Raw genomic sequence first — 15748 nt, 5'->3', positions numbered from 1 at the left:
CCCGCCCCACCCACTGGGATCTCCTTACCCCCATTGGCAGAGGTTGCCTGAAGTGCCCCGCCCCACCCATCAGGATCTCCTCACCCTCATTGGTGGAGGTCACCTGAAGTGCTCCGGCCCCACCTACTGGGATCTCCTCACCCCCATTGGTAGAGGTCACCTGAAACGCCCCGGCCCCACTTATAAGGATCTCTTCACCCCCATTGGTAGAGGTCACCTGAAGTGCCCCCGCCCCACCCACTGGGATCTTCTCACCCCAATTGGTAGAGGTCACCTGAAGCGCCCTGGCCCCACCCATCAGGATCTCCTCACCCCCATTGGTAGAGGTCATCTGAAGTGCCCAAGCCCCACCCACTGGGATCTCCTCACCCCCATTGGCAAATGTCACCTGAAGCACCCTGGCCCCAGCCATCAGGATCTCCTCACCCCCATTGGTAGAGGTCACCTGAATATCCTAGGCCCCACCCATCAGGATCTCCTCACCTCCATTGGTAGAGGTCACCTGAAGCGCCCCGTCCCCACCCATCAGGATCTCCTCACCCCCATTGGTAGAGGTCACCTAAAGCGCCCCGGCCCCACCCATCAGGATCTCCTCACCCCCATTGGTAGAGGTCACCTGAAGTGCCCCGGCCCCACCCATCAGGATCTCCTCATCCCCATTGGTAGAGGTCACCTGAAGTGCCCCGGCCCCACCCATCAGTATCTCCTCACCCCCATTGGTAGAGGTCCCCTGAAGCTCCCCAGCCCCACCCATCAGAATCTTCTCACCCCCATTGGTAGAGGTCAACTGAAGCTCCCGTCCCCACCCATCAGGATCTCCTCACCCCCATTGGTAGAGGTCACCTGAAGCACCCCGGCCCCACCCATCAGGATCTCCTCACCCCCATTGGTAGAGGTCACCTGAAGTGCCCCCGCCCCACCCACTGGGATCTCCTTACCCCCATTCGTAGAGGTCACATGAAGTGCCCGGCCCCACCCATCAGGATCTCCTCACCCCCATTGGTAGAGGTCACCTGAAGTGCCCCCGCCCCACCCACTGGGATCTCCTCACCCCCATTGGCAGAGGTTGCCTGAAGTGCCCCGCCCCACCCATCAGGATCTCCTCACCCTCATTGGTAGAGGTCACCTGAAGTGCTCCGGCCCCACCTACTGGGATCTCCTCACCCCCATTGGTAAAGGTCACCTGAAACGCCCCGGCCCCACTTATAAGGATCTCTTCATCCCCATTGGTAGAGGTCACGTGAAGTGCCCCCGCCCCACCCACTGGGATCTTCTCACCCCCATTGTAGAGGTCACCTGAAGAGCTCCGGCCCCACCCACTGGGATCTTCTCACCCCCATTGGTAGAGGTCACCTAAACACCCCGGCCCCACCCATTAGGATCTCCTCACCCCCATTGGTAGAGGTCACCTGAAGTGCCCCAGCCCCACCCACTGGGATCTCCTCACCCCCATTGGTAGAGGTCACCTGAAGCGCCCTGGCCCCACCCATCAGGATCTCCTCCCCCCCATTGGTAGAGGTCACCTGAATATCCCAGGCCCCACCCATCAGGATCTCCTCACCTCCATTGGTAGAGGTCACCTAAAGCACCTGGCCCGACCCATCAGGATCTCCTCACCTCCATTGGTAGAGGTCACCTGAAGCGCCCCGTCCCCACCCATCAGAATCTCCTCACCCCCATTGGTAGAGGTCACCTGAAGTGCCCCTGCCCCACCCATCAGGATCTCCTCATCCACATTGGTAGAGGTCACCTGAAGTACCCCTGCCCCACCCATCAGTATCTCCTCACCCCCATGGGTAGAGGTCCCCTGAAGCTCCCCAGCCCCACCCATCAGGATCTCCTCACCCCCATTGGTAGAGGTAACCTGAAGCACCCCGGCCCCACCCATCAGTATCTCCTCACCCCCATTGGCAGAGGTCACCTGAAGCGCCCCGGCCCCACCCATCAGGATCTCCTCACCCCATTGGTAGAGGTCACCTGAAGTGCCCCGGCCCCACCCATCAGGATCTCCTCACCCTCATTGGTAGAGGTCACCTGAAGCGCCCCCGCCCCACCCATCAGGATCTCCTCACCCACATTGGTAGAGTTCACCTCAAGCGCCCCGGCCCCACCCATCAGAATCTCCACACCCCCTTTGACAGAGTTCACCTGAATCACCTGGCCCCACCCATCAGGATCTTCTCACCCACATTGGTAGAGGTCACCTGAAGCACCTGGCCTCACCCATCAGGATCTCCTCACCACCATTGGTAGAGGTCACCTGAAGCACCTGGCCCCACCCATCAGTATCTCCTCGCCACCATTGGTAGTAGTCACCTGAAGCGCCTGGCCCCACCCATCAGAATGTCCTCAACCCCATTGGTAGAGGTCCCATGAAGCACGCCGGCCCCACCCATCAGGATCTCCTCACCCCCATTGGTAGAGGTCACCTTAAGCGCCTGGCCCCACCCATCAGGATGTCCTCACCCCCATTGGTAGAGGTCACCTGAAGCGCCTAGCCCCTCCCATCAGGATCTCCTCACCCTCATTGGTAGACGTCTCCTGAATCATCTTGCCCCACCCATCAGGATCTACTCACCCACATTGGTAGAGGTCACCTGAAGCACCTGGCCCCACCCATCAGGATCTCCTCACCCCCATTGGTAGAGGTCACCTGAAGTGCCTGGCCCCACCCATCAGAATGTCCTCACCCCCATTGGTAGAGGTCACCTGAAGCGCGCCGGCCCCACCCATCAGGATCTCCTCACCCCCATTGGTAGAGGTCACCTTAAGCGCATGGCCCCACCCGTCAGGATCTCCTCACCCTCATTGGTAGAGGTCACGTGAAGTGCTCCGGCCCTACCTACTGGGATCTCCTCACCCCCATTGGTAGAGGTCACCTGAAACGCCCCGGCCCCACTTATAAGGATCTCTTCACCCCCATTTGTAGAGGTCACCTGAAGTGCCCCCGCCCCACCCACTGGGATCTTCTCACCCCCATTGGTAGAGGTCACCTAAAGCACCCCGGCCCCACCCATTAGGATCTCCTCACCCACGTTGGTAGAGGTCACCTGAAGTGCCCCAGCCCCACCCACTGGGATCTCCTTACCCCCATTGGTAGAGGTCACCTGAAGCTCCCTGGCCCCACCCATCAGGATCTCCTCACCCCCATTGGTACAGGTCCTCTGAAGCACCCCAGGCCCACCCTTCACTATCTCCTCACCCCCATTGGCAAAGGTCACCTGAAGCGCCCTGGCCCAACCCATCAGGATCTTCTCACCTCCATTGTTAGAGGTCACCTAAAGTGCCCCGGCCACACCCATCAGGATCTCCTCACCCCCATTGGTAGAGGTCACCTGAAGTGCCCCGGCCCCACCCATCATGATCTCCTCATCCCCATTGGTAGAGGTCACCTGAAGCGCCCCGGCCCCACCCATCAGTATCTCCTCACCCCCATTGGTAGAGGTCCCCTGAAGCTCCCCAGCCCCACCCATCAGAATGTCCTCACCCCCATTGGTAGAGGTCACCTGAAGCGCACCGGCCCCACCCATCAGGATCTCCTCACCCCCATTGGTAGAGGTCACCTTAAGCGCCTGGCCCCACCCATCAGGATGTCCTCACCCCCATTGGTAGAGGTCACCTGAAGCGCCAAGCCCCTCCCGTCAGGATCTCCTCACCCTTATTGGTAGAGGTCACCTGAAGCACCTGGCCCCACCCATCAGGATCTCCTCACCCCCATTGGTGGAGGTTACCTGAAGTGCTTTGGCCCCACCCATCAAGATATCCTCAGCCCCAATGGTAGAGGTCACCTTAAGCGCCCATCCCCACCCATCAGGATCTCTTCCCCTATTGGTAAAGGTCACCTGAAGTGCCCCGGCCCCACCCATCAGGATCTCCTCACCCCCATTGGTAGAGGTCACCTGAAGTGCCCTGGCCCCACCCTTCAGGATCTCCTCACCCCCATTGGTAGAGGTCACCTGAAGTTTCCCGGCCCCACCCATCAGGATCTCCTCACCCCCATTGGTAGAGGTCCCCTGAAGCTCCCCTCCCCACCCATCAGAATCTTCTCACCCCCATTGGTAGAGGTCACCTGAAGCTCCCCGTCCCCACCCATCAGGATCTCCTCACCCCCATTGGTAGAGGTCACCTGAAGCGCCCCGGCCCCACCCATCAGGATCTCCTCACCCCTATGGTAGAGGTCACCTGAAGTGCCCCCGCCACACCCATCAGGATCTCCTCACCCCTATTGGTAGAGGTCATCTGAAGTGCCCCGACCCCACCCATCAGGATCTCCTCACCCTCATTGGTAGACGTCTCCTGAAGCTCCCCGGAACCACTCATGTAGATCTCCTCATTCCCATTGACAGAGGTCACCTGAAGCACCAGGCCCCACCCATCAGTATCTCCTCACCCCCATTGATAGAGGTCACCTGAAGCGCCCCCGCCCCACCCATCAGGATCTCCTCACCCACATTGGTAGAGGTCACCTTAAGCACCTGGCCCCACCCATCAGGATCTACTCACCCACATTGGTAGAGGTCACCTGAAGCACCTGGCCCAACCCATCAGGATCTCCTCACCACCATTGGTAGAGGTCACCTGAAGCGCCTGGCCCCACCCATCAGAAGGTCCTCACCCCCATTGGTAGAGGTCACCTGAAGCGCCTAGCCCCTTTCATCAGGATCTTCTCACCCCCATTGGTAGAGGTCACCTGAATCACCTGGCCCCACCCATCAGGATCTACTCACCCCCATTGGTAGAGGTCACCTGAAGCACCTGGCCCAACCCTTCAGGATCTCCTCACCCCCATTGGTAGAGGTCACCTGAAGCGCCTGGCCACACCCATCAGAATGTCCTCACCCCCATTGATAGAGGTCACCTGAAGCGCGCCGGCCCCACCCATCAGGATCTCCTCACCCCCATTGGTAGAGGTCACCTTAAGCGCCTGGCCCCACCCATCAGGATGTCCTCACCCCCATTGGTAGAGGTCACCTGAAGCGCCAAGCCTCTCCCATCAGGATCTCCTCACCCCCATTGGTAGAGGTCACCTGAAGCACCTGGCCCCACCCATCAGGATCTCCTCACCCCCATTGGTGGAGGTCACCTGAAGTGCTTCTACCCCACCCATCAGGATATCTTCAGCCCCAATGGTAGAGGTCACCTTAAGCGCCCATCCCCACCCATCAGTATCTCTTCCCCTATTGGTAAAGGTCACCTGAAGTGCCCCGGCCCCACCTATCAGGATCTCCTCACCCCCATTGGTAGAGGTCACCTGAAGTGCCCCCACCCATCAGGATCTCCTCACCCCCATTGGTAGAGGTCACCTGAAGTGCCCCGGCCCCACCCATCAGTATCTCCTCACCCTCATTGGTAGAGGTCACCTGAAGTTCCCTGGCACCACTCATCAGGATCGCCTCATCCCCATTGACAGAGGTCACCTGAAGCGCCAGGCCCCACCAATCAGTATCTCCTCACCCCCGTTGCTAGAGGTCACCTGAAGCGCCCCCGCCCCAACCATCAGGATCTCCTCACCCACATTGGTAGAGGTCACCCGAAGCACCTGGCCCAACCCAATAGGATCTCCTCACCCCCATTAGTAGAGGTCACCTTAAGTGCCCCGGCCCCACCCATCAGGATCTTCTCACTCCCATTGGTAGAGGTCACCTTAAGCGCCCCGGCCCCACCCATCAGTATCTCCACACCCCCTTGGACAGAGGTCACCTGAATCACCTGGCCCCACCCATCAGGATCTACTCACCCACATTGGTAGAGGTCACATGAAGCACCTTGCCACCCCATCAGGATCTCCTCACTCACATTGGTAGAGGTCACCTGAAGCACCTGGCCCCACCCATCAGGATCTCCTCACCCCCATTAGTAGAGGTCACCTGAATCGCCCGGCCCCACCCATCAGGATCTCCTCACCCCCATTGGTAGAGGTCACCTGAAGCGTGCCGGCCCCACCCATCAGGATCTCCTCACCCCTATTGGTAGAGGTCACCTTAAGCGCCCAGGCCCACCCATCAGGATCTCCTCCCCCTATTGGTAAAGGTGACCTGAAGCGCCCCGGCCCCACCCATCAGGATCTCCTCACCCCCATTGGTTCAGGTCACTGGGCTTTCTCTATTGTAGTAGGCAAATATGGAGGGACCTCCCCTCAGGAATGATCACCTGTCAGGTCAGTGGGGATGTGGGACCTCCATTCTCTGATTGGTGGGGTCCCTTGGGTGAGTTCTGATCTGGATGTAGTGTAGCCTGTGATGTCCTGCAGTCTCATGGTCCCCTCTCTTCTCTCCTGTAGGACACCCTTGGGGGCGGCTTCGATGCCACGCAGGCCTTCGTTGGGGAATTGGCCCATTTCAATATGTGGGACAGAAAACTAAGCGTAGGAGAAGTCTACAACCTGGCAACGTGCAGCAACAAAGCGCTGAGCGGTAACGTCATCAGCTGGGCGGAGACCAACATCGAGGTGTTCGGTGGTGCCACCAAGTGGACATTCGATGCATGTCGTCAGATCAACTGAAAGGATTTGGCCATCTTGGATTTCATTTCTTAGCTTCTCCGAGACTTCATCAGCGTCGCCTGCACTCGCCTTCATGGCGACTCATAAGCCACAAGGGGTTGGGGGGGGGGGGGGTTGTCATTTATTTTTTTGTATTTCGGGAAAGAAAAAAGCAAAAAAAAAAAAAAAAAAAAAAAAAAAAACCGGTTTGAACCTTCACGTAGCCATCGATCATGCATTCTAGAATGAACCTTCAGATATTTGTAGGAAAAGGCACAAGGAGATTTTGGATTATTTTGGTTTCTTGTTTTCGGGAGATCCCCAGAAGGTTTTTTTCTTTTTTTACATTGCCAACTGGGTTTAACCCCTGAAATGCTGGAGAGGTCTGCAGCGTGCTGGGCCCTGAGTTTCTCCAGCAGGAAGGGGGTTAATTTTGAGTGCCTTGCGCTGGTTCGGATATTCAGCACATCCTGGTTTTTTGGACTCTTCTCAGTGTTTGTTATGCGGTTTGCTCGGAGCTGCGCCGACCGTTCCTCGCTGTCATCTTCATCCTCTTCCTTATTTTTGACGGCTGTCTCTGAAAAGCTTTGCGCAGTCGGGGATTGGGGACCGACTATCTCCAGCAGATCCTATGAGCATGCAGACAATACAGCGCCCCCGGTGGAGGAGGCTCCCGCACACTGTAGCATTTCTTTATGGAATGATTTGTTGTAAATATTTTATTTCTCAGCCGCTGACGTTTCGCTTGTTCTTCTGTTCCGGCCTCATGTTTGCATGACTGATGTCTTGCCCCCATGACTGATGTCCTGCCCCCATGACTGATGTCCTGTTCCCTACGACTGATGTCCTGTCCCCTACGACTGATGTCCTGTCCCCTACGACTGATGTCCTGCCCTCTATTACTGATGTCCTGTTCCCTATGACCGATGTCCTGCCTCCTTTATGACTGATGTCCTGCCCCCATGACTAATGTCCTGCCCCCTATGACTGATGTCCTGTATCCTATGACCGATGTCCTATCCCTTTATGACTGATGTCCTGCCCCCTATGACTGATGTCCTCCTCCTATGACTGATGTCCTGCCCCTTATGACTGATGTCATGTCCCCTACGACTGATGTCCTGTCCCCTACGACTGATGTCCTGCCCCCTATGACTGATGTCCTGCCCTCTATGACCGATGTCCTGCCCTCTATGACTGATGTCCTGTATCCTATGACTGATGTCCTGCCCCATGACTGATGTCCTGCCCCCTTATGAACCATGTCCTTCCCCTTATGACTGATGTCCTGCCCCCATGACTGATGTCCTGTCCCCTACGACTGATGTCCTGCCCCCTATGACTGATGTCCTGCCCTCTATGACTGATGTTCTGCATCCTATGACCGATGTCCTGCCTTCTATGACTGATGTCCTATCCCTTTATGACTGATGTCCTGCCCCCTATGACTGATGTCCTGCCTCCTATGACTGATGTCCTGCCCCCTTATGACTGATGTCATGTCCCCTACGACCGATGTCCTGTCCCCTACGACTGATGTCCTGCCCCCTATGACTGATGTCCTGCCCTCTATGACCAATGTCCTGTATCCTATGACTGATGTCCTGCCCCCTATGACTGATGTCCTGTCCCCTTATGACTGATGTCCTGTCCCCTTATGACTGATGTCCTGCCCCTTTAGACTGATGTCCTGTCCCCTTATGACTGATGTCCTGCTCCCTAGGACGGATGTCCTGCCTCCTATGACTGATGTCCTGCCTCCTATGACTGACTTCCTGCCCCATATGACCAATGTCCAGCCAACTATGACTGATGTCCTGCCCCTATGACTGATGTCCTGCCCCCTATGACCGATGTCCTGCCACCTATGACTGATATCCTGTCCCCTTATGACTGATGTCCTGCCCCCTTAGACTGATGTCCTGTCCCCCTATGACTGATGTCCTGCCCCCTATGACTGATGTCCTGCCCCCTATGGCTGATGTCCTGCCCCCTATGACTGATGTCCTGTCCCCTTATGACTGATGTCCTGTCCCCTTATGACTGATGTCCTGTCCCCTTATGATTGATGTCCTGCCCCCTATGACTGAAGTCCTGCCCCCTATGACTGATGTCCTGCCCCCTAGGACTGATGTCCTGTCCCCCTATGACTGATGTCGTGCCCCCTATGACTGATGTCCTGTCCCCTATGACTGAAGTCCTGCCCCCTATGACTGATGTCCTGCCTCCTATGACTGATGTCCTGCCCCTTTGACTGATGTCCTGCCCCTTTGACAATTGGACACCTTTCGCTATTTATTAGGGTTTGTCATTACGGTCACAACCAGATTTGCCGATTTATAACCAGTCGCCAACGTTTTTCAGCCATTATTATAATCGATTTTAACCCTCTGTAAAAAAAAAAATTTTAGTAAAGAGATAAATGCGCGTAATTTTCGTACGTCGGGATTGCCAGGTTCTTACGATGTTTTATGCACTTTCAGCTCCAGCCACACTTGTAAAGGGTTAAGTGTAAAGGGTTAAGTTCCCTGGTAAATATTTATATATTTTGTGTTTATAGGACAGAGAGGTCAGCGCCACCCCTGGTTGTATGAGGTACTGCAGCTCTGCCATATTCACAATAATGGATCCAAGCTGCAATACCAGACACAACCTATGGACAGGTGTGGCGTTGCCATGTCGTATCCCCGAGCCTTTAGCACCTCTCTAATAAGCCTGTTGTGCTACCTTTGCTGTAGCCTTCTTACCATGTGACTACAGGTTCTTTAGCTGGGATTTGTAGTTATTATCATATTTGTCCTGCAGGGGGAGCACGCCTTAATGGAATTTAAGGAAAAAAAAAAACGAAAAAATTCCTATATTTTTGTTTTATGGGAGTAGATGAAGGAGGGATCGGTCTATGGCCCGTACAGGGCTTGTCTGTCCAAACTTATCACCACAGGATAGAAGGGCCAATCTCCTGCAGGACTGGGGGGGGGGGGGGTCAAGAGAGTCGTTCCCCTCCATGTTTGTTTATACTGAAGGCAAAATAGTGTCCTTTGGTTGTTCTAATGGCCCACCGGGAAGGGGCCAAGTGGGGTGGGGCCTTAGTTCCCTCTAACTGGGGCATTTCTTTTCTGGGGTGGAACATTTGTTCCCTGGGGCTCTTTGTTTTCTTTGGTGGGGCCTTTGTTTCCTTTGGCTGGGGCTTTTGTTCCCTGGGGTGGGGCCTTTTTTTCCTCAGGTGGGGCATATCTTCCCTGAGGTAGGGCTTTTGTGCCTCAGGGGTGGGCCTTTGTTCCCTGGGGTGGGACCCATTGTTCCCTGGGATAGGTGCCATTGTTCCCTGGGGTGGGACCCATTGTTCACTGGGATAGAGGCCATTGTTCCCTGGGATAGGGGCCATTGTTCCCTAGGATAGGGGCAATTGTTCCCTGGGGTGGGACCCATTGTTTACTGGGATAGGGGCCATTGTTCCCTGGGATAGGTGCCATTGTTCCCTGGGGTGGGACCCATTGTTCACTGGGATAGGGGCCATTGTTCCCTGGGATAGGGGCCATTGTTCCCTGGGGTGGGGCCCATTGTTCACTGGGATAGGGGCCATTGTTCCCTGGGATAGGGGCCATTGTTCCCTGGGATAGGGGCCATTGTTCCCTGGGATAGGTGCCATTGTTCCTTGGGGAGGGACCCATTGTTCTCTGGGATAGGGGCCATTGTTCCCTGGGATAGGGGCCATTGTTCCCTGGGGTGGGACCCATTGTTCACTGGGATAGGGGCCATTTTTCCCTGGGATAGGGGCCATTGTTCCCTGGGATAGGGGCCATTATTCCCTGGGATAGGGGCCATTGTTCCCTGGGGTGGGACCCATTGTTCACTGGGATAGGGGCCATTGTTCCCTGGGGTGGGACCCATTGTTCACTGGGATAGGGGCCATTGTTCCCTGGGATAGGTGCCATTTTTCCCTGGGATAGGGGCCATTGTTCCCTGAAATGGGGCCCATTGTTCATTGGTATGGGATCAATTGTCCCCTGGGGCCGCTTTCCAGTAAGGTAAAAAACTCTCTGCACCTACAATTTCTCGAGGAACGCTTGTCGTCTGTGTTCACACATAAAGGATTGTGGCACATGGGGACCCGTTTTGGCAACAGCTGTTTTCTACTGGTCTCAGCTGGAAACAGCTGTTGCCGAAACACTCCTGTGTGTCTCTGATGTGGAAATCATTTATGTGTGAATACAGATGAGAACATTCTTCACAAAATGTTGGGTGCGGAGAGTTTTTAGCGCCCTCAGTACCTGCCCCCTATGGGGATATCCCCTGGCAGTAGGTGAGAGGAGACACCAGCGCCCCCCGCAGTCAGTGTAGCCACAGACAATCCCTCAGACTAAAGATGTCAAGTTTTCGCTGTATTTCAGACTTGCACTGACTCTCTCAGGTACGCGCCATTTTCTGATGGCCGCTGTTGTAATGACGGGGCATTTTAGCCCAATTACTGTGTACCCCCCTCCCCGGCTGTACTTTGTGATGAAGCCATGGGGGGCAGTTCCTGTCTTATTGCCTCCGGCGGGTACGATGCCCCCACAATCCTTCCTCCTTTTGATAACTCTTATATGTGACGTTATACGGAGGTCGCGTCCTTTATATACAGGAGATTTCTATGGACCGGAACGTTCCGGCAAATTATAAATTATATAAAAAAATAGGAAAAAGAGAAATATATAACGAAATCTAGAGAAAGAATTTTATTTATTTTCACAGAATTTCGGTATTTTCTACGGCTCGTTGAAATGATTGGACTGTGAATGTATGAAATCTTATTGACCTGGAACAGAACTACATGGCCCAGCATGCTCTTGGGCGGAGCGCTGATTTGGGGTAATTCCATGGGCCGGATTCTGAGCAGAACAGAGGAGACCATTGGAGGAGCCCAATATGGGAGCTGAGACGTCTAAGTACTATGGCGGCTTCTACTTCCAGACGTGTTTGTATATAAGGACAATATATGGACTAGGCCAGTGATCTCCAAACTGTGGACCTCCAGAAGGTACAAAACTACAACTCCCAGGAGGTCTGGGCATGCTGGAAGTTGTAGTTTTGCAAATGCTGAAGGCTTACTGGTTGGGAAACACTGACACAGAGAACAGAGGAGATTACATTTGTGTCCTGAAATGGCTCCTACAGGGCGATCTGTGACAGTGACCGTATCCATTAGTTCCCTGAAAGGTAAATCAAGGCTTTTGTCTCATCTCAGCATTTGGTACAGTGGTCTCCAAACTGCACCCCCCCCCAGCTGTCACATAACTGTTAACGTTTCATGACGTAAACATTCGCCGTTTTTCTTCAACCTATTCCCACCCATGACATGTCCTCAGGACACGGACACTTAGACCTCCACCTGTTGAGATGAGAGAAAAGCCTTGGTTTACCTTTCAGGGACAGTGTAGATCCTCTGGAGGAGGCAGACAGGCCATTGGCTATTAGGGTGTGCTGGGAATTTGCACAGTTTTTATGTTCTTATATACAACATTGAACACTGCAGGGGGACCAAAACAAAAGGTATATGTAATACTAAAAGTCCATTGTTTAGTCATTCCAAGGCATGTGGCACTTACTGGTTGTGTCGGGGACGGCCGCAATGTTATGTGAGGGTTTCTTGTGAGGGTTTCCTGGGCGATGTCAAGGATTTGGATATGTCCATGTTCACACTCAATAAGATTTCCCCATCCTGCGGTGTCGAGAGGACTGGACAACTGAACGAGACCCAAACGCAAAAATCCCTCAGCCCAACGACCCCGGATGGGACCGAGTGATCGGCTCCACATTACGATCTGTTCTCGCAGACCAAAGCTGTAACCCGGACCCTCAGTGTCTCCTCCATATTCTCTTCTTCTGTATGAGTCTCCTTTATCCCCTTTATCTTCCTCCCCCCCCCCCCCCCATTCTGCTTTTACCTTCGGTTTCACTGCTGAAATTGTTGACTTTATTTTTACACAATAAAAAGAGACAAAGCAAAAAATGTGAGTGACGTCTGGTTTATTGGGGTCGGTAAAACCGTCCGCCATGATAATCCGCCATGGAACCTTCTATGAACCTGTAGAAAGTCTCCCATTATTGTCTATTGATCGGGGGCCTGGAATAGGTAGAAGGGGCTGTGTCCTTGGCTTTGCCGATGATGGCTGGTTATGGCCGGTGATGGCTGGTTACAGTGATGGCTGGTTACGATAATGTCCGATAATGGTTGGTTACGATTATGGCTGGTTACGGTTATGGCCGATTATGGCTGGTTACAATGATGGCTGGTTAACGTAATGGCCGGTGATGGCTGGTTATGGTTATGGCCGGTGATAGCTGGTTACGGTTATGGCCGGTTATTGTTATGGCCGGTTACGGTTATGGCCGGTGATGGCTGGTTACGGTTATGACCGGTGATGGCTGGTTACGGTTATGGCCGGTTACGGCTGATTACGGTGATGGCTGGTTATGGTAATGGCCGGTGATGGCTGGTTACGGTTATGGCCGGTGATGGCTGGTTACGGTTATGGCCAGTTATTGTTATGGCCGGTGATGGCCGGTTATTGTCATGGCTGGTTACGGTAATGGCCGGTGATGGCTGGTTATGGCCGGTGATGGCTGGTTACAGTTATGGCTGCTTACGGTTTTGGCCGGTTATGGCTGGTTACGGTAATGGGCGGTGATGGCTGGTTACGGTTCTGGCCGGTTACGGTTATGGCTGTTGATGGCTGGTTACGGTTATGGCCGGTGATGACTGGTTACGGTTATGGCCAGTTATTGTTATGGTCGGTTACGGTCATGGCCGGTGATGGCTGGTTATGGTTATGGCCGGTTACTGTCATGGCCGGTTAAGGTTATGGCCGGTGATGGCTGGTTATGGTTATGGCCGGTTACGGTTATTCACCAGATAGAACTCAGAAACCAGACTGGGACATCATAGACTTCTTCTCAGGACCATCCATGGCACATGACAGGGGAAGAGAAGTCTAGGATGCATTCACCATCGTTCTCCATGTGATATATTTCTTCACCCCACATGACCCCGGGGGCTCCATATTATTGTGAGGGAGAGCTCCATATTATTGGGAGGGGGCTTCATATTATTAGGTGGGGTGAGCTCCATATTATTGGGGGGCTCCATATTATTAGGGGGGAGCTCCATATTATTAGGTGGGGAGCGCTATATTATTAGGTGGGGGAGCTCCATATTATTAGGGGGAGCTCCATATTATTAGGTGGGGGAGCTCCATATTATTAGGGGGGAGCTCCATATTATTAGGTGGGAGCTCCATATTATTAGGTGGGGAGCTCCATATTATTAGGGGGGAGCTCCATATTATTAGGGGGAGCTCCATATTATTAGGTGGGGAGCTCCATATTATTAGGTGGGAAGCTCCATATTATTAGGTGGGGGGGCTCCATATTATTAGGGGAGAGCTCCATATTATTAGGGGGAGCTCCATATTATTAGGGGGGAGCTCCATATTATTAGGGGGAGCTCCATATTATTAGGTGGGGAGCTCCATATTATTAGGGGAGAGCTCCATATTATTAGGGGGGAGCTCCATATTATTAGGGGGAGCTCCATATTATTAGGTGGGGAGCTCCATATTATTAGGGGAAAGCTCCATATTATTAGGGGGAGCTCCATATTATTAGGTGGGGAGCTCCATATTATTAGGTGGGGGGGCTCCATATTATTAGGGGAGAGCTCCATATTATTAGGGGGAGCTCCATATTATTAGGTGGGGAGCTCCATATTATTAGGGGGAGCTCCATATTATTAGGTGGGGAGCTCCATATTATTGTGGGGAGCTCCATATTATTAGGGGGGGAGCTCCATATTATTAGGCGGGGAGCTCCATATTATTAGGCGGGGAGCTCCATATTATTAGGTGGGGAGCGCTATATTATTAGGTGGGGGAGCTCCATATTATTAGGAGGGAGCTCCATATTATTAGGTGGGGAGCTCCATATTATTAGGGGGCTCCATATTATTAGGGGGGAGCTCCATATTATTAGGTGGGGAGCTCCATATTATTAGGGGGCTCCATATTATTAGGGGGGAGCTCCATATTATTAGGTGGGGAGCTCCATATTATTAGGTGGGGAGCTCCATATTCTTAGGGGGGGAGCTCCATATTATTAGGGGGGAGCTCCATATTCTTAGGTGGGGAGCTCCATATTATTAGGGGGAGCTCCATATTATTAGAGGGGAGCTCCATATTATTAGGTGGGGGAGCGCCATATTATTAGGTGGGGGGAGCTCCGTATTATTAGGGGGGGAGCTCCATTTTATTGGGGGGGCTCCATATTATTAGGGGGGAGCTCCATATTATTGGGGGGGCTCCATATTATTAGGTGGGGAGCTCCATATTATTAGGGGGAGCTCCATATTATTAGGTGGGGAGCTTCATATTATTAGGTGGGGAGCTCCATATTATTAGGTGGGGAGCTCCATATTATTAGGGGGGGAGCTCCATATTATTAGGGGGGAGCTCCATATTCTTAGGTGGGGAGCTCCATATTATTAGGGGGAGCTCCATATTATTAGAGGGGAGCTCCATATTATTAAGGGAAGCTCCATATTATTAGGTGGGGGAGCGCCATATTATTAGGTGGGGGGAGCTCCGTATTATTAGGGTGGGAGCTCCATTTTATTGGGGGGGCTCCATATTATTAGGGGGGAGCTCCATATTATTGGGGGGGCTCCATATTATTAGGTGGGGAGCTCCATATTATTAGGGGGAGCTCCATATTATTAGGTGGGGAGCTTCATATTATTAGGTGGGGAGCTCCATATTATTAGGTGGGGAGCTCCACATTATTAGGGGGAGCTACATATTATTAGAGGGGAGCTCCATATTATTAGGGGGAGCTCCATATTATTAGAGGGGAGCTCCATATTATTGGGGGGGAGCTCCATATGATTAGGGGAAGGGCTCCATACTATTAGATGGGGGCTCCATATTATTGGGGGGAGCTCCATATTATTGGGGGGGCTCCATATTATTAGGGGGAGCTCCATATTATTAGGTGGGGAGCGCTATATTATTAGGTGGGGGAGCTCCATATTATTAGGGGGGAGCTCCATATTATTAGGGGGGAGCTCCATATTATTAGGTGGGGAGCTCCATATTATTAGGGGGGAGCTCCATATTATTAGGTGGGGAGCTCCATATTATTAGGTGGGAAGCTCCATATTATTAGGTGGGGAGCTCCATATTATTAGGTGGGGAGCGCTATATTATTAGGTGGGGAGCGCTATATTATTAGGTG

General features: G+C 53.3%; 1 protein-coding gene across 2 annotated transcripts in view; it reads left to right on the top strand.

Moving 5' to 3' along the window:
* NPTX1 (neuronal pentraxin 1) overlaps positions 1-8115 on the top strand; it is a 57524-nt gene extending 49409 nt beyond the window's left edge. For both annotated transcript variants that reach the window (XM_056551444.1, XM_056551443.1), the window contains exon 5: positions 6281-8115. In XM_056551444.1, the coding sequence (XP_056407419.1) occupies positions 6281-6502 (222 nt within the window). In that variant the 3' untranslated portion in view covers positions 6503-8115. The remainder of the gene's footprint in view (positions 1-6280) is intronic.
* Positions 8116-15748: the final 7633 nt, after the last annotated feature.

Source organism: Hyla sarda, unplaced genomic scaffold, assembly GCF_029499605.1.
Source record: "Hyla sarda isolate aHylSar1 unplaced genomic scaffold, aHylSar1.hap1 scaffold_1048, whole genome shotgun sequence".
NCBI lineage: Eukaryota > Metazoa > Chordata > Amphibia > Anura > Hylidae > Hyla > Hyla sarda.
This window is presented reverse-complemented; position numbering and strand designations above follow the sequence as displayed.